Source organism: Pteropus medius, unplaced genomic scaffold (assembly GCF_902729225.1).
Source record: "Pteropus medius unplaced genomic scaffold, Ma_sr-lr_union100, whole genome shotgun sequence".
Taxonomy (NCBI): domain Eukaryota; kingdom Metazoa; phylum Chordata; class Mammalia; order Chiroptera; family Pteropodidae; genus Pteropus; species Pteropus medius.
The window spans coordinates 6,248,630-6,269,657 of record NW_024340701.1 but is presented as its reverse complement, the minus strand read 5'-3'; the positions used below and the strand labels follow the sequence as shown (position 1 = coordinate 6,269,657).

Here is a 21,028-nt window from a genome sequence, read left to right as displayed (position 1 = left end):
CCTCTGAAAAAGTATTTCCATCTCAGGTTAGAGAATTGTGGTGGTCACTCTTTCAGTTTTAAATTGAGATAATATACTGATTAATGTAACTTCTTATATCAAGACTTTTATCTAATCACACATTTTGATTTCTATCTTAATTTGATTCATGGTTACAAATAGCTTTTAGGTGATAGTGCTGTACTGATAAAACAATGAAGACCCTGTCTTTGTGGACCTTACAGCATTGTGAAGCACTTGTCATGTAAACAGGCACTTACAGTTCAATGTGGTAATTGCTCTCATGAAGAGGCTATGACATGATTAGAGCCTAGCGTGTTGTAAGGCTCAGGATGGGGGATTGAAGGGTGTCGTGTTAAACTCTTTAAGTAGTAGCTCTGGCTAAATTTTCTTGGAATTCCAAGAATCAGCTTCTTAAGCTGCAATTACGTCTGGTTATATCTGTTCAGAACTCCACTCTTTTGGTTTATTGTTTAAAAAAAGAGAAAAGTACTTGTATTTTGTGGCAAATTAAGGAAAATGATGGAGAGTCTCTGGTGTGAAATAATTTTACCTCTTCACAGACAGATCCAGTTGAGTATGTGGAAAACATGTGTGAAAACATGCAGCTGTACCCGCTGCAGGACTTTCTCACCGGAGATCAGCTTCTTTTTGAATACAAGCCAGAGGTAAGGAGGTTTCCATGTCTAGAACTTAAATTTAGAGAAAGAGGAGGGTGAGAAAGTGCAGAAATGTACTTAAGAACTGTGGGAATGGAGAAAACTTGATTATATTTAGTCAAATGTTTTGTTAGTTTAAATAGAAGAAATGTCAATAGTTTCGTGGATAATGTTTCATGATTCTTTTGTATATGATTATGTTTTAATATGAGGAGAATAGTAACCCATCAGGTCTTGTGTTTAGTCCTTATCGTTGCTGAAGGTTATTAAAGTAGGCCCTATGTTGGGATCATTTTATGGACTCGGGTGTGAGATAGTGTAATGCATAGAGTATAATCTTTGGAATCCTGTACAAACTTGGTTAGAACCCCACTTTTGCCACTTGTAGCTGTGTCATTTTGTACAGATTACATCATTTTAACCTGAGTAAATTACTTAACCTTTAACCTCTGAAGTTGTGTATTATTTTCTATAAATTGGTGTACCTTAGGGTTATTTTTAGGATTAAATGAAATAGTGTATGTTAAACATTACCTGGCACATAGGAAAAGCTTAGTGATAGCTATTTTTTACTGTTCATACTGTTACAATGTAGAATTTGAGGTGAGTACTGCTTATGGCTTTATTAAGAAACATTTTAAATAACTGATAGACTAATGAAGTTTTGTAAATTAGAGTGTTCATGGACCATAGACATATTTTCAGTAACATTAACATGCTAGGATCTTGGGGGTCTAACACAATGTGGTTTTGCCTTTTTAACAGAGATGTATAAGTTAAAGTTGTTATTGGGTGTGTGTCTTCTCCCTAACCCTCCATCCCTTATTAGGTCATTGCTGAAGCCCTTAATCAGCTAGTTCCTCAAAAAGCAAATCTCGTTCTTCTGTCTGGTGCTAATGAAGGAAAGTGTGACCTCAAAGAGAAATGGTTTGGAACTCAGTATAGTATGGAAGGTAAAATATTTTTAATAGGTGTCCTATATTTAGGTGTATCTGACTCACCTGAGAATTTTTATCACTTAATAATTTGTCTGATGGGAGGGGAAAATACCTATATTTTTTAGAAAATACTTTGAAATGAAAATTATTTATACTTCTTTGCAGGAACCTATTTTCTGTTGTGCTTATCTCTATATTTATTAGCTAGTGAAAAAATCCTGTTTCTTGGCAGTTTGGGGGCAGTTTTGAGTATGTTTTAGAAAAGTACACCTCAAATGTCAGGGTGCAGGGAAGGAGATCTTATTAAAATACAGATTCTGATTCAGTAGCTCTGGGGTGGGCCTGAGACTCTGCAATTCTGATAAGCTCCCTGGTGATACCAGTGCTGCAGAGACTGTACTTTGAGAAGCAAGAGTCTAGAGTGCCTGAATATGTCACTCAAAGGTTTCATAAGAAAGGAGGATTGATTCATGAAGGCCAGTTGTTGACTGGTTTGTTATTAAGAGAATTCAGAATATTGCATCCTTTATTGGATCAGTTTGTTTTTCCATCTCTACAGATGTTGAAAACCCTTGGGCTGAACTGTGGAAGAGTAATTTCGAATTAAATCCAGATCTTCATCTTCCAGCTGAAAACAAGTACATAGGTCAGTGAAATAGCAAGCGTAATGCATAATTCATCCATATACTAATAAAACAAATAACACCTGTATAGAACATTGTTCTACAAAGAACCATTTGAATCATATTTGTTTCCCAGCAACACTGTGGGGTGGGCATTACTGTTTTCTTACCTTTTTGAAAGAGAACTGAGGCTCAAAATGGAAGGTGACTTGTCCAAGACTATTCAGTTGCTGCATGGAGGAAACAGGACTTAAATATAGATCTTGGGACGCTCTGAAGCTTCTGCTTTTGCTTATATATCATAGCTCATCCTTTCATTCAGTCTACATAGGAATTGCCATTATCTTGTATGGTTGTTTTTGTGTTTTTCAAGCTACAGATTGCAACCCATTTTAGAGGCTTGTGAAATCAGTGTAATGGGTTGTGAAAACATTCAAAAAATCAATTAGAATGGAAAATAGCAAAATGTTTCATTGCATAAAGGGTATTATTTTAAGAACTTTTGTTCTATTTAGGTATATATGTGTATATGTGTCTGTCTACTAGCTTGGAAAACATTTCCTAAAGAAAAGTTACTTAGATTTCTGAAACCAAGAAGAGATTGCTGGGAATCCTGTTAAAATACCTGAATGAATTATTACTTTTTTTTGTTGTTGTTGTTAGCCACGGACTTCATGTTGAAGGCTTTTGATTGCCCTGAGACAGAATACCCTGTTAAAATTGTGAATACGCCACAAGGTTGCCTGTGGTATAAGAAAGACAACAAATTCAAAATCCCCAAAGGTAAAATGTTTCCTTCCCTAAAAGGAGTGAAATAAGTGTTGCAAATCTTTCTCCACTTTGTAGCAACCTTTTTGCCTTATGTCTATCACCTATCTCCCTTCCCTCCCCTTCCATTTTAAGACCTTCTCTAGGCTTATCTGTTAGACCTATACTGTGTTCCTGTTCTATCACAGAAATCCTTGGAGACACTGCAGATTCCAGGAAATAAAGATTCAAGCCTAAAATGAAATTCTTTTCAGATATTTTTCTTTCAGTTAAATGAAAGCAGAACCAGGTATTTGACCATCTTAGGAAGTAGGTGGTACTTTTGAACATTATTTTTAAAAAGAAAGAAAAAATAAAAAAATGAAAAGAGAGAGAATCAAAATATGCTGAAGGAAATTACTCTTAGACATGATAGCCTCGTTTAGCAAATATCTCCCTCTACTGTTTTGCTTTTCAACACAAAGGAAGCATACTGTATAGTTAAACAGACTCTAAAATCCTTATATTCAACATGGTGGCCCAAACTATGTTGCTTTTTTTTCAGTTCTTATGCATAGCAAAAGAACTTCCTGCAGCAACATGGACTCAAAGGCTGAGTGCTCTTGGTTGCATTTAATCCATATCCCTGACCTCAACATAACTGCCCTGTAGCTCTGAGAGATTCTTGAGTTTATTGGGAAGGTGTTGCCTCAGTTTTTCTCGAATAGCTTATAAGAGTTTCTAAAATTTTTCTTAACATTTATTCAGCGTCCTTGGACAGGTTCTGCTGTAACATTTTGTGAGCATCAGGATGTTGCCTTAATGTTACTGGCTTGTATACCTCTGTAAACATTTTTCCTGGACTAAAGCTATTGATAAATATGAGTATTCAATAGGCCAGTTTATATATCTGTCTATATATCAGGTCTTCCCACTGATTAAGTGTGCCTTCTGGACATTATTTGGAATGGTAAATATAACTTTTTAAAGACCCTTAAGGATAAAAAAATGTAATGAGCATTTAAGAATTAGTAGTTTATTTCAGAATTTTAAAAAATATGATACTGGGAGTAAATAGCAGATGTATAAACTATTGGAGTCCTCTGGACTATATTTTCTTATCTGTGGTCTTTTCTTTCAGCATATATACGTTTCCATCTGATCTCACCTTTGATACAGAAGTCTGCAGCAAAGTAAGCAATTGTCTTCTTTTCTAGAAAATACATTTATTATTATTGAAAATTATTTTGTTTCATTATGAATCAGTCTGTCATTTTCTATATCAGTACTTGAGCTATGCTTGTTGATTTATGTATTTTTTTCTGTGCCCAAGACAAATTATTTGTATTGATAACTAAATATTAAAATGGAATTATGGCTGCTGCATCTCCAGTATCCATTTGTAAAACATGCTGATAGTGTAGGCTAGTCATAGAATTACTGGATTGTGATAGTTACTTAGAGATGAGTTTGGGTTAGCTACCAGTCCATAATAAGGACTAATGGATCTGTTGATCACGTATTTAGAGATTGCCAAGGAATCTGATTATGTATACTTTTCTTAGCAAATTACTTTTATATTTATGTAGATAGCTACATTGTGGGTTGTCAGAGAACATAAAATGTCCCTGAAACATAGGAGGTGCTCAGGAAATGTTAGTGTATTTATTCCTTTCTTTTGCCACTTAAAGTATAAAATCCAACCTTAAAATGACAAGCAACGCTAACATTTATTAATATCCACTTTGAAAAAATGCCTTACCTTCTTCCCTTCCCTCAGAGTTTTATCAGTCAGAAAACCTAGGCCACAGGAATAGCCAGAGCCAGTTGTCTTTGATGCCTTTTACACTTACTTCCCTGTGCACGATAAATATTATCATTTTCTATGTATGCTTAACATGAAAAAAATGGGGTGCACAGTGGGAAGTAGGAGTCTATGATGCTCATGTGAAACTAAGTCTCGAGCAAGCTGTATTTACCTTTGAACTCAATTAGTATTCAGTTTTACATTCTGCAGTAGCGAATTAACAGCTTTCTAAAAGTAAAGTTTCTTACTTTAAATCAAAGCAAATCTATTCATGTCTGTTTCTTGACAATTAATGATGTTGTTTGCATTTTATACTCCCAGCGTGGTCCTCTTTGACATCTTTGTCAATATCCTTACCCATAACCTTGCGGAACCAGCTTATGAAGCAGATGTGGCACAGCTGGAGTATAAGCTGGTAGCTGGAGAACACGGTTTAATTATTCGAGTGAAAGGATTCAACCACAAACTACCTGTAAGTATAAGTGCTCTGTTTTCCTCATAGAGAGCTTTAAAATATGATACCTACATTTCTTGCCCGTTTAGCACCAAGCATAGAAGCTTGCGCATAGAGTGCTATACCTCGAAAGAAATCTTTCTTAATTTGGATTATCATGTTTAATTGGCTGATGACAACTGTTCTAACTTTGGCCACACATAAGAGCAACATATATTCATTAATTACTAGCAACACATACAATACAGCCTGTGCTTCAGGCTTGATTTCACTTCCCTTTGCTGTCAGTTACTCTGCAGCCAATACTGGCATTTAGGATTAGTTTGAGCTTGATTTCATATCATATAGCAATCAGATTTAAAGTACCTGGCACATTGCCTGACAGAGTAGAACTCAAATGTTTGTGTCCTTTCTTCCTCTTCTTACACTCTACCCCATTGTTTCGAGTCTTGTTTCTCAGCTCTCAGTTTATGAGCCTTTTAAAGACAGAGTCTGTAAGTTGTCAGTAGTGTATCTTTAGGTAAGGAATGTGTTCCAATGTCACTTTGTCCAAAACTTCTTCATAAGCAGAGGAAGAAATAATATGGGGTGATAGCTAAAAGGATTAGATCACTAAATACCAGGTGAAGTAATATAATATACCCAACAATGAATTTTATATCTTGGTTTCTTGAGTAAAACATATATTAAGGTTTGGGGAACTGGGTTCACACAAGAAAAAATCTGGAAGGAAGGACCTGGCAGAAATTAGACCTGTGCTAAGAGATAATAGCCTCCATATCTTAGCAAAAACTCTAGTAAAGAGCATAGTTCTCTCTTTTATATACTTGTCCCTATCAGTCTCCCCAGGGAACAAAGATTGGTCTTAGGAGGAGACGTCATGGAATATTTTACTTTTGTCAACCTTTCAAGGCCTACATATAATGTAATTTAAGATCCTAACAGATTAAAGCCTAATACAGTGGTTGTCACTTGTGGGGAGGTGGGGTGGGGTGGGGAGTTATGTTTTTGGAATTACCTGGAGAGCTTTTCAAAATACAAAATAGAAAAGTATTTGAGGTTCTTTATTTTATGAAGCTTACCTAGCCTTATTATTAAAACTTGAGATAGAATATAAATATATAAAACCAGAGACCAGTTTTACCTATAAAATATAGATGCAAACATTTTAAAATCTGAAAATAAAATTCAAAAATGTAACAAAAAGGATAATCGGCCACAACCAAGTGCCAGGAATGGAAAGGATTGGTTGTTCAGTACTAGGAAGTTGATGAGCATAAATTATAACACAGGTCAAAAGAGAAGCACTAGAGGCATCCTCGGAGATACTGCAGTTTTTGTTCTAGGCCTCCGCAATAAAGCGAGTATCTCAATAAAGCAAATTGTAAGCTTTTTGCTGGTTTCACTTAGTAAAAAATGCACATCTGCGAAGCATGCAGTAAAGCAAAGAACAATAAAATGAGGTATGCCTATATGTGAATATAGTGATAAATGCCAAAAAGTGATTTGATAAATTTGAAGGGGCATTCCTAATAAGTAGAAATGAAGGGAAATTACTTAAACACAATGAAAAAATCTTAATTTAAAAACAGTAACAGCAAATATTACACTAACTGATGAAATGCTAAACATTAAAAGCAGGAATAAGCCAGTGATACCCACAATCACTTCTATTATTCAGCATTGTTTTAGAGGTTCTGACTACTACATTAAAACAAAAAAGAAAATGAAATAAATAAAAACACTTGGAAAGAGAAAGTATTTCTCTTTATAATACAATGTGATTGTATTCTTAGACCTAAGATACCACTAAAAATTAAAAATAACTTGTGGCTGGTTATGAGATCAGTATATCAAAATTTTCTTGTAATAGAAATAACCACTTAGAAATGAGTAGAAAAAACTATTCTATTTTATAATATTGAGAAAAACAAAATACCTAGGAATAAGTAAGAAAAATGTAGAAGCTGTGTAAACTATAACTCTTATTGAAACATATAGAAAAAGACTTTAAATGAGTGAGATTCATCATATTTCTGGATAGGACAGCTTGATATAAAGTTGTCATTACTTCAAAAATTAATATATAAATCTAATGTGCTCCCAATTAAAATCACATTTAGGGACAGTGGGTATGTGGATAAAATTATTTTTAAGTTCATTTGGAAGAAAAAATGTTTAATACCCATGAACATTATAAAAATAGAAGAATCATTGCCCCAAATTTGACAATTATTGAGGATTTTAGCCCTTAGAGGGTCTTTTAGTCATCTCTGTGTCCCCTACAATGCCTGTTATCATGCTGAGCCCCTGGTAAATACCAATGGAGTAGAGCCAGAGGAGAGAAAGAGCAATCAGGGGAATTGTTTCATAAACTGTATAAATGTCTAACCAATGTACTGTGTGTGTGTATACTTGAAGCTAATAATAAATTTTTTTAAAAAAGGAAAACAGCCTGCCCCCCACAAAAAAAAAACAAAACCCCAAAGCTTAGTGGATTTCTATGCTTTTCCATTTAAATGCTTCTCTTTTTTAGCTACTGTTTCAGCTCATTATTGACTACTTAGCGGAGTTTAATTCCACACCAGCTGTCTTCACAATGATAACTGAGCAGCTGAAGAAGACCTACTTTAACATCCTCATCAAGCCTGAGACTCTGGCCAAGTGGGTATACACGGAATCAGCTTATATTCTGAAGACATGAAAGTATTTGCCTTCGTACGGGTTAGAAGTAGAGAATGAGGCTATAGTTTCAGTGCTCATTGTCAAACATGTTAGAATTATACTATGGTTTAAGAAACTAGGCTATTGGGTTAAAGGATTTCTAAACCCAGCTAAAGTAGCTGTCTGTAAGTAGGACTGAAAGTAACCTACTGTATTTAATTAGAGACCGAGTGTAAAAAATGGTGTTTTTTTCCAAAGTTTGTAAGTAAATAACAGCAATTCAAGAACTGCTGGCTTTGTTGTAGCTCAAAATTGCTTGCCGCTGATTTTACTGTGGTGATTTTAGCGTGTTGGGTATTGTGATGAGTAGCTGAATTAAACTGCTTAACACATCATTTATCTAGCAACTGCAGCTATCTGGAATTCAGCCAAGGTTTCAGAAGAGAGCATAATAAAAGCTACAATAACTAATAACCAAATATAAATTGGAAAGGAGAGTTGTCTGGAACTATTGATATGATAATGTATAATCAATAACTCCTGAATACTACTAGATTACAGTATGGGAAAGTAATAATAATAACATCTTTTTGTTGAAGATTTGTAATGTGCTAGATCTAAGAACTTTATATGTATTTATTTATCTAATTTTCACCAAAACCCTATTGTTACTTCCCTTCTTTTACAAATGAAGAAATTGAGTCATAGATGTAGGTGATTTGCCAAGTTCAAACAGCTTAGTGTGGGAAATGGGGTAGGGGTTGGTCTAATTTTGGCCTAGAGCCACTACCTATACTATACTGTCACTTCAGGAATAGATATTCATAATGGTGGCTTCCAGTAATTAATAATGTTAGATTTTAAATAAGAATAGTAATAATTTAAAATTGGTATGTGACTCATCTGGCAACTTTATGTGAAATATTTTATTTCTCAACCGAGACAGATAAGTGAGTTGTTGTACCAGTGAGCAAATCTATGCAAAAGTTTATGTATGCAATTTAAAAAGCTTTTTGGTGATTGTTTCCCTATCTTAAGTTGTGATAGCAATTGTCTCTCTTTAAAACATATCTATAGAAATTTAACTAAATCCTTCCTTAGCTTCAAGATTCATTTCTTACAATAAAACTTTTTTTTCTGCCCTCTGTACAGAGACGTGCGGCTTTTAATCCTGGAATATGCCCGTTGGTCTATGATTGACAAGTACCGAGCTTTGATGGATGGCCTTTCCCTTGAGTCTCTGCTGAGCTTTGTCAAAGAGTTCAAATCCCAGCTCTTCGTTGAGGGCCTGGTACAAGGAAATGTCACAAGCACAGTGAGTGTGAGGTGCTCTGTTGCCGTTGGCCAGGTCTGAATGAATGCTGCTGTGGGCTCTGGAATTGCATTAGTTCTTCCCCGAAGCTCTGTAGGTTTGGCAGGCCAGCACTGTCATAGTCTCTTTGGGGGGAACTTGGCCCCTCTGACGCTGGGCAAGACTTTCCTTTGAAGGAAATTGCTGGTAATGGACCAGGACTTCAAAATGGGTTTGCTAAGTATGTGGTGTCGGTTACACTTATTGAAGATTGTGTGCAGAAACTACAAACAGTTTAAAGATTAAAGCGGGAACTGGGTAGTGGGAACACATGCATACTTAGGCAGAACATGTTGTGTGAACCTTGTGTGAAGCTAGGGAGCTCGGGCTTTATCCTGTAGGAAATGGAAAACCACCGAAGGATTTAAAAGAGGATTTGTCATTAAGAAAGAACTGAGGGGCCAGTTATGAGGCTGTTATAAAAGTTGACATGAAGTATGGTTTCACTTGTATGAGATGCTAGTGTAGTCAAAGTCATAGAAACAGAAAGTGGAATGGTGGTTACCAGGGGTTGGGGAGAGGTGAATTGTGGTTTTATAGGTACAGTTTGTTTTGCAAGATGAAAAGTTCTCGAGTTCCGTTTCACAACACTATGAATATGCTTAACACCACAGAACTGTGCACTTTAAAGTGGTTAAGATGGTAAACTTCGTTATGTGTTTTTACCATATATACACACACATACACAGAAAGTTGAAGTGAAAAATGATGAAGCCCCGAAGGTAGGCAAAATAATTGAAAAAGTACTTAAATAATGAGATGGAGGATGGCCAAGACTCAGTGATGGCATGGGGGTGAGGGAGAAGGAAGGATCTAGGGCGATGCCCAGATTTCTTGCTTGAACCAGTGGGTTGGTGGAGGAGGAGGAGCAGTTGTGTAGGTTGGGGGCATATGAGGAGTTTGTTTTGATACATATTGAGTTGGGTGTGTCTGTGGGACCATCTTCCTCATTGGCCTACCAGATTTTCAGGACTGGCCCTGATGAAAAATGTAAATGGTCACTCGAGACTGACTGGCATCCTTCCCACTTTCTTTATGACTTTTATCCTACATCCCAAAGCCAGCCTTAGTTTCTGTCCTGCCCATAGAAAGAAGTATAAAGCCTCAGCCCACAGAGAAGAGCAGGGAGAGTTGCCTGCGTGTCCAAGCACAGTGGTAGTATCTATCGGGCAGCGGCTTTTGGTCCAGAGGACTTAGTGCCATGTTTTGCCCCAAGTAGAAACCACTTTCAAGATGAGCTCACCCCTCCACTTATCCCTCTTTTTATAGGCAAGAAAAGAGAATTTGAGATGGGGAGAGGATGCATTCACTTAGTATTAAGTATTATTCTACTGCTCGCTCTGTGCCACGCTCCATATGAATAGACCCAGGCTTCTCAAATGCAGTCACAGTTGTCATAGAGGGCACATACTGGTGGGGGTGAACTAAACAGTTAAGTTTGTTCCAGTGTGGGAAGTAGTTATTGTGCCAAGGAGAACAGACGAGGAGCTGTTCAAGTGACAGCCACTTAGTATTCAACAAACAGGATTAAATCAGTGAATGATGAGCCCAGTCGGTGAATGACTTACCCAACATTTCGGGTGACAGACTCTGCTTTCCTCGTGTTAGCCATAGCTTCCCAGAAATTAGAATATTGATATTAGTTGGTTCTGGGTGAAACTGATGTCAAGAGAGCCTGATGTAGTCATTTTCTTCTTCTTTGCCTCCTAGGAATCTATGGATTTCCTGAAATACGTTGTCGAGTGAGTATCGCTTTGAGTTTTCTCTTTGGGCGTTATGTGTCCTTACCAGCAGCAGGGCTTTGAGCCACACAGCTCAGTTGTCGCTAAATCCGTGATGGAGATACTTCTTGTGGTAGGTTTTCATGAGGCTACTATGTAAAAAAGTAATTCAGAAGGAACTGTGGAAGGCCTGACCTCTTTTTCAGTTTTTGGGTAAGGGTTAAGAGGATAAAGGCATTGCCTCAGTGACCCACACTGATTCTTTTGCAGCAAGCTGAACTTCATGCCCCTGGAGCAGGAGATGTCTGTGCAGTTCCAGGTGGTAGAACTGCCCAGTGGCCACCACCTATGCAAAGTGAAAGCTCTGAACAAGGGTGATGCCAACTCTGAAGTCACTGTGTACTACCAGGTCAGTTGGCCCCTTTACACAGAGCCATTCTCATGGCTAAGTACCTTTAGGGCACTAAAGCCTAGGGGAGTAGTGGCCCTATGACCTTCAAGGCCCTCTTGTAGTTAGTTACCTCTGTAGTTTTGTGCTTGGGGTCATTTGTTTTCTTGAAGCAACTACATTTAAAAATTGCTCCTGTCAGTGAAATGGACCCTTTTAAAATCACAGTGCTTCATTCACCACCTAAACACTAGTCCAGAGGGATAGAGACTGAAGCACGGCTGGAAATTCCTATACGTTCCCCTGACAGAACCCTAGGCAGCAGAACGACATTCGTTAAAAGGACAGTTTTGGAAATGAGACAAAAGTAAACATAGCCAATCAATCAATCTACAGCAAACAGAATGACTACCAGTTATAATGAAAAGTTTCAGAGCACCAGAGCGATAGGATTTAGCACCTCTCTTTTATGAATGATGAATCTGAGGTCCAGAGTCCCTTACCTCCCTGAGGTCACACAAGCTGGGGCTTGACTTTATTCCTTCTGTCCTCAAATCCTGTGTTCTTTCCACACCATTCTGGAGAGGTGAGATGGGACTTAAAGGACTTCGTAATGATCTCAGTTGGCCCATAGCCCACCTTAGCTTGTGGTTAGTTCCACTCACTTTTAGGACTTTGGGAAACTGTACCTGTCTAGACTGATCTCAGACTTCTCGAACTCTGGGGCTTCTATAGCTGCTACTTGAATCCTGGGTTCCCTGCATGAGAAAGTCACCTCTCTGTCAGGCCCTGTGAAGATCGGTCTGGGCTTTGGGCCTGTCTACATGGCCTTACTCTCATCTTCTCCTTTACTGCGTTTCTGGCCCTGGATCTGAGGCTTTCCCTAGAACCCAGCTCGTCATTAGAGCCTGTCTACCTGTCTCTGGCTGTAGATTCCCCAGGTGGTTTCTCTGCCCCTTGCCCCCTCGAAATGATTGCCAGGCCCAAAACTTCATAAATGGTATGGCCTGGCCAGTTTAGCCCTGTCCGCATTCCCAGTGCTTCTGACCGCTCAGAATCCCGAGAGACTAGTACTTCTCCACTTTTAGATAGGGTTTCATATTGTAAGACCATGTCTGTTGGGGTGCTTTCCATTGATCACCTCTTAGCACCAGCTTCTAATACAAACTGCTTCCTTTAAGGAACCACTTCCCTCCTCACAGAGAGCATATTGAACAGGAAACTGATACAAGGTTATGACTGGTTTTATTGCAGTCCTTCTAGAGGCAAACAGGAAATTTCATTGCTGACTAAACAGGGCTTGCGAGGAGCACTGGCTTTAGCCTCTTCCTCTGGCGAAGTGGGAGGGAATAGAAATGAGTCTGTGTCAGAGGAGCCTGTAAGAGCCTGCCTGGAGACATACAAGCAAAATCCTTGCCTGTTGGCCTCCTGCCTTCTTTTGTTCTAACTGCACTATTTTGCCAGTCTCCAGGGCAGGGCAGCCAGGATGTGGTCTCCAAGTGTGGCATCTGCTAGGCTTTTTTCTTAATTTGTTTGGGTCCCTGTGCGTGGCTGCACCTCTCATTCACATGCTCTCTCTCTGAGGAATGGGTCCAGATACCCTTCATGAAGCCCTCGACATTTCTTGCTCTCTTCCTTAGGACCTTGAACTACAAATACTTATTTTAGGTTTTGTCCTCTAGGTCCTTTGGGCAGGAGCTGGCAGGTCAGGGATTATTGGACTCTCTGCCATGTCTGCCTGCAGTTCTGTGCTAGGGCTGGGAGTACAAATGATCAAGCATGATTCCTGTCCTCAGACTTTCTCTCTAGTGGGAAGGCATATGCATAAACAAAATTGAAAGTATGGCAGTAGAGGGTTATGGTCATTTCTTGGGGGATGAGAAAAGTGGGATGGATACCAGAATATGTGATTGCCAAGAATAGCTGATTAAAAAGCCCTGTAAGCCATTGGATTTTCAGTTGGTCTGACCAACTTCTTCTCCTTTCAGTCAGGTACCAGGAGTCTGAAAGAATACACTCTTATGGAGCTGCTTGTGGTAAGTTGTATAAAGGAGAGTTGAGTTGTTCAGGAGCCTTTGACCTATGAGGACTGACCTTTTGCTTGAGGGGAGGGACTTGGGTGTGGTTAGAAACCTATGATTGAAAGGCGAGATGGTTATTTAGTATTCTCACCCAGTATGATCATGGACGGGGGGCCAGGGCAATTTAGGCTGGACTTTGAGGGTATGTAGAACACTTTTGGGGGAAGAAATTGAGGTTTCTCTGCTAGGAGTTGGTCTGATAGGTAGTATGTTGAATTACAGATGCACATGGAAGAGCCCTGTTTTGACTTCCTTCGAACCAAGCAGACCCTTGGGTAAGTCTGCTGGCAAGAGCACTGAGCTCAGATAAGAGTCTGGGGCTTACTTTGCATGCTGAGGTTTATCAGATATCCTGACTGAGCAGTTTCTCAGGGCCCTTTGCTCCTTTCATGCCTAGGCATACCTCCTGGTCAAAACTTCTGGAATTTGCATCTTAGACTAGCCTCTGTTCAGTTCAGGAGAGGGGTGGGCATGCTAACCTGAGAATGAAATAGATGTATACACATTTATAGATCTTTCAGGACCTCCAGGCCCACTAAAGATATATAGAAACCCTTCCCTCATGTTCTGAGGGCAGGGCCCAGCTTACCTCCTGAGCTCATAAAACTTTTCACTTTGGCTGTAGGTATCATGTCTACCCTACCTGTAGGAACACATCTGGGATTCTAGGATTCTCTGTTACCGTTGGGACTCAGGCAACCAAATACAAGTGAGTAAACGAGTTAGTAGATGGGTCCAACTATTATTCTTGGCATGGAGAGTAGGGGTACAGGTACTTCCTTAAATCTAACAGTTCTGACCAAATAGGGTTTGCTTTTAGTCACAGCTGTGGGGAGGGGGTGGGGGCTGGGGAGTGCTGGTTCATAGATGGCCTGATCCAGGACTGATCAGTGGTTTCTGTGGTTCTATTAGAGTTTGACTCAAGTCCTGTGGTCATTGTACAGGGCTTGTGCATGTTCCATCTCTTCAGGCAGGTGCCTGACCTGGCCACCATGCTAGAACCAAGTACAAGGCCTTGTCGGTTCTTAGCTTTGAAATGGTCAGGGGTGGCTGTCACTGCATCATGGGAGAGGGGTGCGTACCAGGAAAATGGGATGGAGGTAGGGCCCACCCTCTTTTCTTCCTCAGTTTAGGGGAGAGTATTGAGGACTAGGAAGAAAACATTTCAGCCTCTTTCCTGGAAGTATTCCTGAGCCCTAATTCTCTCCTTTGCTTGGAGACCAGGTCTCTGATTACTTTTGTTTTGTTTCAGCTCTGAAGTTGTTGATAAGAAGATAGAAGAGTTTCTTTCTAGCTTTGAGGAAAAGATCGCAAACCTCTCTGAAGATGCATTCAACACCCAGGTGACTGACCGAGCTGGTCTGCTCTTTTGTTCTTTGGCCCACAGAAGCCCTCAAGACACTAGACACCAGTCTTAAGTGCCATGTGCTGGCCAGCTTTTGAACATTGTAGCCCCAGCCTAATCTGACCATAATGTCTTCCTAGCTTCATCTTTTCCCATCATGCTGGCAAGTCCCAAGTGAAGGCACCAGAACGTGTCCATCACAAACCAGATGGGACAAGGCCAGGTGTGTTCTGGGGGAACTGATGTGATGCCATGCCTGAAGATCTCTATTTTCGGTGTAACAGGTCACAGCTCTGATCAAGCTGAAGGAGTGTGAGGATACCCACCTCGGGGAGGAGGTGGATAGGAACTGGAATGAAGTGGTGACACAGCAGTATCTCTTTGACCGCCTTGCACATGAGGTAATAACATGGTTTTTAGAGTAAGACAGCCCGCACAGGGACTCCTGGTTTTATAGGAGTCACAATTCCAAGCAAATCAGTATTGTGTGGAAGAGAAACTTGGGGAGTCATCCAGGCTTGGTTATTTACTTGCTCATTTTTGATTAGTCGAATCTAGATTCCAGACTGGCCTCACTAGCACCTTAAGTGCCCAAGTGAGCAGGATGCTAATCCTTGCTCCGCCTCCCCAACCAGTTTCAACCAGAGCAGATCCATTTTTGTATTATATAGTACGTGAGGTTCACTTTAAGATTTGTGGAGATAAAAAAGCGTTCTGTAATTTAAAGAAAATTTATAACTTCTGGTCTTTATGAACATGGAGTTCCTCCTCCAGATGTAATGATTCCTGGTGTAGGTCTTTTGACTACTTCTAGCCCCAAGTAATAACACTCACAAAAAAGAGCTCTATGCCCTGCACTACAGTGCACTCTGATACTATAACCCCCTGCAGTGAATTACATTGGGGCAGAGGGTTTAAGAAGAGGCTTTAGCCCAGCTCTTAAGGCACTCCAGTTTTCCTGTTAAAACTTTTCACCTGTTTCAGTAGTTTACTGTATTTTCTCAAGCTAGAGTGTACAGCTACCAGGTACCTGAGAGTTTTGGCTTGGTGTACTCAGCTGTATAATTCCAGCATCTGCTTCCATCTCTTGCTTATCTGCCTGGGTCAGTCATTGCTATGAAACATTTTGAAAGTATGTCACTGGGGCTCATTTTTATCCCTCTCTGGAAGGTTGGCAGCAAGCTGAAACTTGGAAAAATAAAATGATGTGCTCAGACCAAGGAAGGCTGCCTAGGGAGTTATGTTTAAGAACTCTTTCCAGATAGGGTATTGCTAGTCTTCTATAGCTTTATTTCTTCCTTATCTTCCTTTCTCCTATAAGATTGAAGCACTGAAGTCATTCTCAAAATCAGACCTAGTCAACTGGTTCAAGGCTCACAGAGGACCAGGAAGTAAAACGCTTAGTGTTCATGTGAGTACGGTTAACGAAGCTGAAGCTCTGTCCTTTCCAGGGCTGTCATTTAGCTGTTACTATTCACTGGGTTTGGGTTATCAGAGGTCCTAACAGGTCTCTGCCCAAATCTGGTCAGATTTCTCACCTTGAGTCTTTGGCTTCTTTCAGGTTGTCGGATTTGGGAAGTATGAACTGGAAGAGGATGCTATCCCTTGCGGTGAGGATTCAAACTCTGCTTGTGAAGTGATGCAGCTGACCTACCTGCCAACCTCTCCTCTGCTGGTAGATTCTACCATACCTATCACTGATATCAGGGCTTTCACATCAACACTTAACCTTCTCCCTTACCATAAAATAGTCAAATAAACTGCAGTCTCATTGGCCTGAATGAAGCATTGTGTATTTTAAAATGTGTATTTTATGAAGTTACACTACTATGGCCGTAGGGCTTCCATTGAATTTTTGCACTGGCATCATAGAATTTGATTTACTCCCCACCCCCTTTTGATTGTGACTAACAAACCAAGGGTTACAGTAGCAGCTGGCAGAGAGAAATTAGGGTGGGCCAAGTGTGACCAAAATGCTTACTGGAGCAGTTTGAGAAGCCCTGGCCTGTCCTGGTCCTCTCAGATTGAATCCAAACTCCCCATGTAATCAATGTCTTATTAGTGCCTAAATGTTAGGTGCTAATACCAATACCGAAATCATGATGATGATGATGATGTTGTTTTTAATGTATTTTTAAATAAAGAAAATTCTGTACTGCCCTTCAGTTGAGCCATTTGCTACTGTGGCTTTCTTTTTATTATGTTTTGTTTCAGTGTGGGGTAGAGACCTAAAAATGAACACTTCTCAAACCCTCTAAGGAAATAAAATATTTTTGGATAAAATGCTGGTAGCCCGATGTGTGCTATATGAGAGTTCAGTGAAGACGCTGGAGAAGAGTATGGTGGGGGCTAAAGACAGAACGCCAGGTGTAAAGGAAGGGTGACAAAAAGGAAGGATCCTCCCATTATTCAGGAGAGTCCTTGTGAAATGCTAATTCCTGTATTCAAGGTTGCCAAATAATTGGCTCCAAGTTTAACAATAAATAAAAGAAACACATTTAAAAAAAAAGGTTGGAAAAATTACTTTATGAAGCCTTAAGAAGCACTGAGTATAATTAAACTGTAATCCAGAGTTAGATACAATAGTTCAATTCCAAAATAAAAGTTATCGTAGGTGAGACCATGAAAATTTCCTAACACTTGATTTTAATACATTGCGCTAATTTTCTAAAACAACTCAGAGGAACTGATATTTACAGTAGATGGAGTGTTTATGAAAAATCTGGCATCAAGTATATATGTATATATGTGTATGTGTATATATATCCCAGATTACATGAACGAGGAAACATATGATGTATGTCTCAATAGCAGTAATAGAGTGCAGAGTTTGAGACTGGGAGTTATAAATGCTTTTCGAAGCCTGGGGTTTGGAAAAGGAACAGACATCTTGTTGGCAAAACCTGAAGTTTTTCTCAGGATTGAAGTCAAAATTGTTGTAACTGCCACAAAAGAGGAAAAAAGGGAAGCTTTTCTTGCTTTAATTGTTCATCTGCATCGGAAAGTCCAGTATCCCTGAGATAGGAACCACTGCAATAAGGGAGTATTAAGTAAGTTCTCCCAAAGGAAGACTGTTGCTTAATTATGCCTACTGCCCTGGTGTCAGGTGTAAACTACTTTACATCTCCCAACCTAATGCTTGGCAGCACCAAGACGTTTCAGTAATGGCTCATCATAAACCCAACATTCTCCATCTTCATGAAATAACTGTAAAAGAAAGGGGGGAGAATTCAGTTACACACTTGCTGTGTACTTCTATAACATCATACTTATTATTATTTTATGGGCTCATCTTGTTCACCACCATGCTTGCTTAAACCAGTGTTCGGTTTCAACTGCTTCAACAATTCATTGAAACGAATGAACTACAGCTCAGGGTAAAGGGGGAGTAGCAGCTGGGAGGTTGAGACAAGCTTCCCCGAAGCAAGCTTACCCTTGTCTCCCACTGAATTTCCTTCTCCTTCCTTTCTCGGGCTTCTGCTCTTTGTCTTTCTTCGAGTCTATGCTTGGCTTCAGTTGCTGCATCAATATCTCTGATTTTTAAGTTGAAAGTGACATCCTTCCAAAGGCTAAAAGAAGAAGTCGAGGTGCTAAATACTAGATGAACACAGGAGTTAGCAATCTTGAATGACAGTCTATAGCTACCCTGAATATAGAATAATCACAATGTAAGTCAAATGACTTTAAGTGCTGTAGTTCACAGACTACATCTCCTTAAGCTGGCACCAGGGCACTGGAGTAAAGAACAGAAAAATAGAAGATTGTACTGCTATTGCTAGTTGTCAAGGAAAGAAAGAAGGGATGGGCAGAAAGCTGGATATATGATACATAACGGAGGAGGAAGAACAGTGAGAACTGAGACCTGGGATTCTATTTCTGGCTCTACATCTAATTAGCCATGCAACTTTAGGGGTGTCAGTTCACCTCTCTAGGGCTTGAGTGTCCTTTACTCTAAACCGAAGGATTAGATCAGAGGACCTGTGAAGTTCCATGTCAGAAAAGCTCCTTTGGATTTAACAATGAGAACTCGGAGAAACAGTGTGAACAGAGAGAAAGGGTCAAAAGGTGAACTGCAGAGGTTTAAAGAGATTTGGCTTCCTCTCAAGATCTGGAAGATAATAATTGGACAAGTCTGGTCCAAACATGTCACTTTACAAGTGAAGACTCCTAGGGACTTGAAAAGTGGCCATGCCTAAGATCCCTTTGTGGTAACAGACCATGTATGTCTACAGATTTCCGCTGAGCAGAATATTAACAAGTTAGAGACAACGAGCAGGGGGTAATTTGTTAGGTCCCCTTACTTAATTTAAGAAATCCCCTAATATGCTAAACAAAGAACTTTAGTGCATGATTCCTCATAACCACTAAAAGATACCAATTTTACTGGGCAAATGAAAAAGGAAACAATTATAATGTTTAAGACTATTGAAAAATTGAATACCAGTTAGGCATTTGATATTAAGGAATTGATTTTCTTAAAGGATGACATTGTAGTTTTTTTAAAAAGTCATTTTAGAGATAGATACTGAAATACTTAGGGATGAAATTTTGTTTAAAAGTTCTTACAAACAAAAGACCTGAAGGTGTTTTACTAAACACCTCAGTTGGGACCTCCCTGCCATCTCTTAGAAACCACAAAGATGGTGATAAGTCAATGTACACTGGGTACTTATATGCCAAGCATCATATACATGCTACATGCTTATCTCATTTAGTCCTCACAACAACTCAGGTAGATTTTAAGGAGAGGTGACAAAAGAGGCGAACTTACAGGGTTGGTTACAAAACTAGTAAGTGGTGGAGCTCCACATGAACCCAGGCATTCAAACTTAGCCTGTGCCAATATATTCTGCTATACTGTCTCCAAAACCCAGCCCTGTGCCTATGACTCACCAACAGCAGGAACCGTGCCTCAAGTTATGTCATTTCCTTACCTGCGGGATTCATAGTCATTCTGATCTTCCAACTTCCTCACTTTCTTCTTGATTATAGGCAACTTCTTGGTATCTATAAAAACTGTATTTTCCTAGAAAACAGAAGAGGTAGGCAGATGTTTTACTCTTCAACTGTTCTAGGAGGAAGTCAAATCTTCCCAGAGACCTTCAATTAACAGATGTAATAATCAAATCTCTATGTATTAATTAGACAATGAGTTTTATATGCAATCTTCAGCCTACACATAGGTGTGTGCCTTAATTCTTGATAGAAGCTCAGTGCAACAGACGTTTTCGATGTGGCTATGTGCTACATTCTCATGATGTAATCTTTTAGAGAACTAGACCTATAAATAATCCTAATGATAAGTATGCTGAAGTGTTTTCTACATTTTAAATTCTCCAAGTCCAAAATCCAGTTCATTGACTCTTGTTAATCCCATACCATCTTTCTCCTACCTTAAATAAAGTATAGGTACTGTCTGCAAGTTCCTTGAGGGAAAGGGCTATCTTACTCATTTCTGTATCGCTGGTGCCAAGCAGTCAATACATTTCTTATACAAAATCAAACTGTGTACATAAATACAAATTAGCACTTAGTTTCATAAACATATCACACATTCTAATGACAGAGCTAACATTTACTGGGTGCTTCTATGGGCCAAGCATTTTTCTACATATATTATTCTTGAGTGTTTTGAGAGGAGAAAATCAAAAACCATTCTACTACCTGTACTGCTGGGGAAGAGGTGGAGAAAGGAAAAGGCTTGTCCTGAAGAGATGGCATTAGAGCTGGCCTTGGTTAAATTTCCAGATGAAGGAAGCCAGAGTAACAGAAAGGCTACAATTTTAGGTAGCCTGAAATAAGTGGCAAAAAATAGGCTCTTACCCCTGTTGTATATTTTGCGTACATTACACCATTCCATTCCCCTTCAACTGAACAAAAAGACTTCTTGTCATTTGGAGAACTAAACAGAAAAGGAAACATTTGTGTTAGTCTCAAGCTGAAAACTACCAAAGAATCTGAATCTGGTCAAGGTGGCCTACCTACACAGAGCAAAACACAGAACAGCAGATGTAAAGTTTATATAAAGGTAGATTAATAGAACTAGATTTCCGAGAGCCAAATGTAAGAATGGGGGCTCTAAACAAGATGCTAATGAACCTGAGATCCCATGAACGGTGAGTATAAGATGAGCAAGAGAGCCCAGTGGTGGGTGCTGGGGACACAGCAGACTGGGACAGTCCCTGCCCTAAAGCTGTTCACAGCCTAGAGGGGAGAGACGTCGCCAATGAGATTCTGGATGGTAAGTTCT

General features: G+C 39.4%; 2 protein-coding genes across 12 annotated transcripts in view; one reads left to right on the top strand and one right to left on the bottom strand.

Moving 5' to 3' along the window:
* Positions 1-16,948, top strand: part of NRDC (nardilysin convertase) — a 68,606-nt gene extending 51,658 nt beyond the window's left edge. For all 5 annotated transcript variants that reach the window (XM_039885949.1, XM_039885957.1, XM_039885940.1 and 2 more), the window contains 17 exons: positions 564-668; positions 1,489-1,612; positions 2,157-2,243; positions 2,884-3,003; positions 4,109-4,160; positions 5,096-5,246; positions 7,765-7,892; positions 9,045-9,207; positions 10,954-10,985; positions 11,235-11,373; positions 13,341-13,388; positions 13,656-13,708; positions 14,059-14,142; positions 14,686-14,776; positions 15,063-15,179; positions 16,100-16,189; positions 16,340-16,948. In XM_039885949.1, coding sequence (XP_039741883.1) covers positions 564-668; positions 1,489-1,612; positions 2,157-2,243; positions 2,884-3,003; positions 4,109-4,160; positions 5,096-5,246; positions 7,765-7,892; positions 9,045-9,207; positions 10,954-10,985; positions 11,235-11,373; positions 13,341-13,388; positions 13,656-13,708; positions 14,059-14,142; positions 14,686-14,776; positions 15,063-15,179; positions 16,100-16,189; positions 16,340-16,537 — 1,782 coding nt within the window. In that variant the 3' untranslated portion in view covers positions 16,538-16,948. The remainder of the gene's footprint in view (positions 1-563; positions 669-1,488; positions 1,613-2,156; positions 2,244-2,883; positions 3,004-4,108; positions 4,161-5,095; positions 5,247-7,764; positions 7,893-9,044; positions 9,208-10,953; positions 10,986-11,234; positions 11,374-13,340; positions 13,389-13,655; positions 13,709-14,058; positions 14,143-14,685; positions 14,777-15,062; positions 15,180-16,099; positions 16,190-16,339) is intronic.
* A 327-nt stretch (positions 16,949-17,275) lies between these two features.
* Positions 17,276-21,028, bottom strand: part of OSBPL9 (oxysterol binding protein like 9) — a 111,965-nt gene continuing 108,212 nt past the window's right edge. For all 7 annotated transcript variants that reach the window (XM_039885985.1, XM_039885993.1, XM_039886022.1 and 4 more), the window contains 4 exons: positions 20,602-20,680; positions 19,713-19,804; positions 18,212-18,347; positions 17,276-17,985 (listed from right to left, as the gene is read on the bottom strand). In XM_039885985.1, coding sequence (XP_039741919.1) covers positions 17,911-17,985; positions 18,212-18,347; positions 19,713-19,804; positions 20,602-20,680 — 382 coding nt within the window. In that variant the 3' untranslated portion in view covers positions 17,276-17,910. The remainder of the gene's footprint in view (positions 17,986-18,211; positions 18,348-19,712; positions 19,805-20,601; positions 20,681-21,028) is intronic.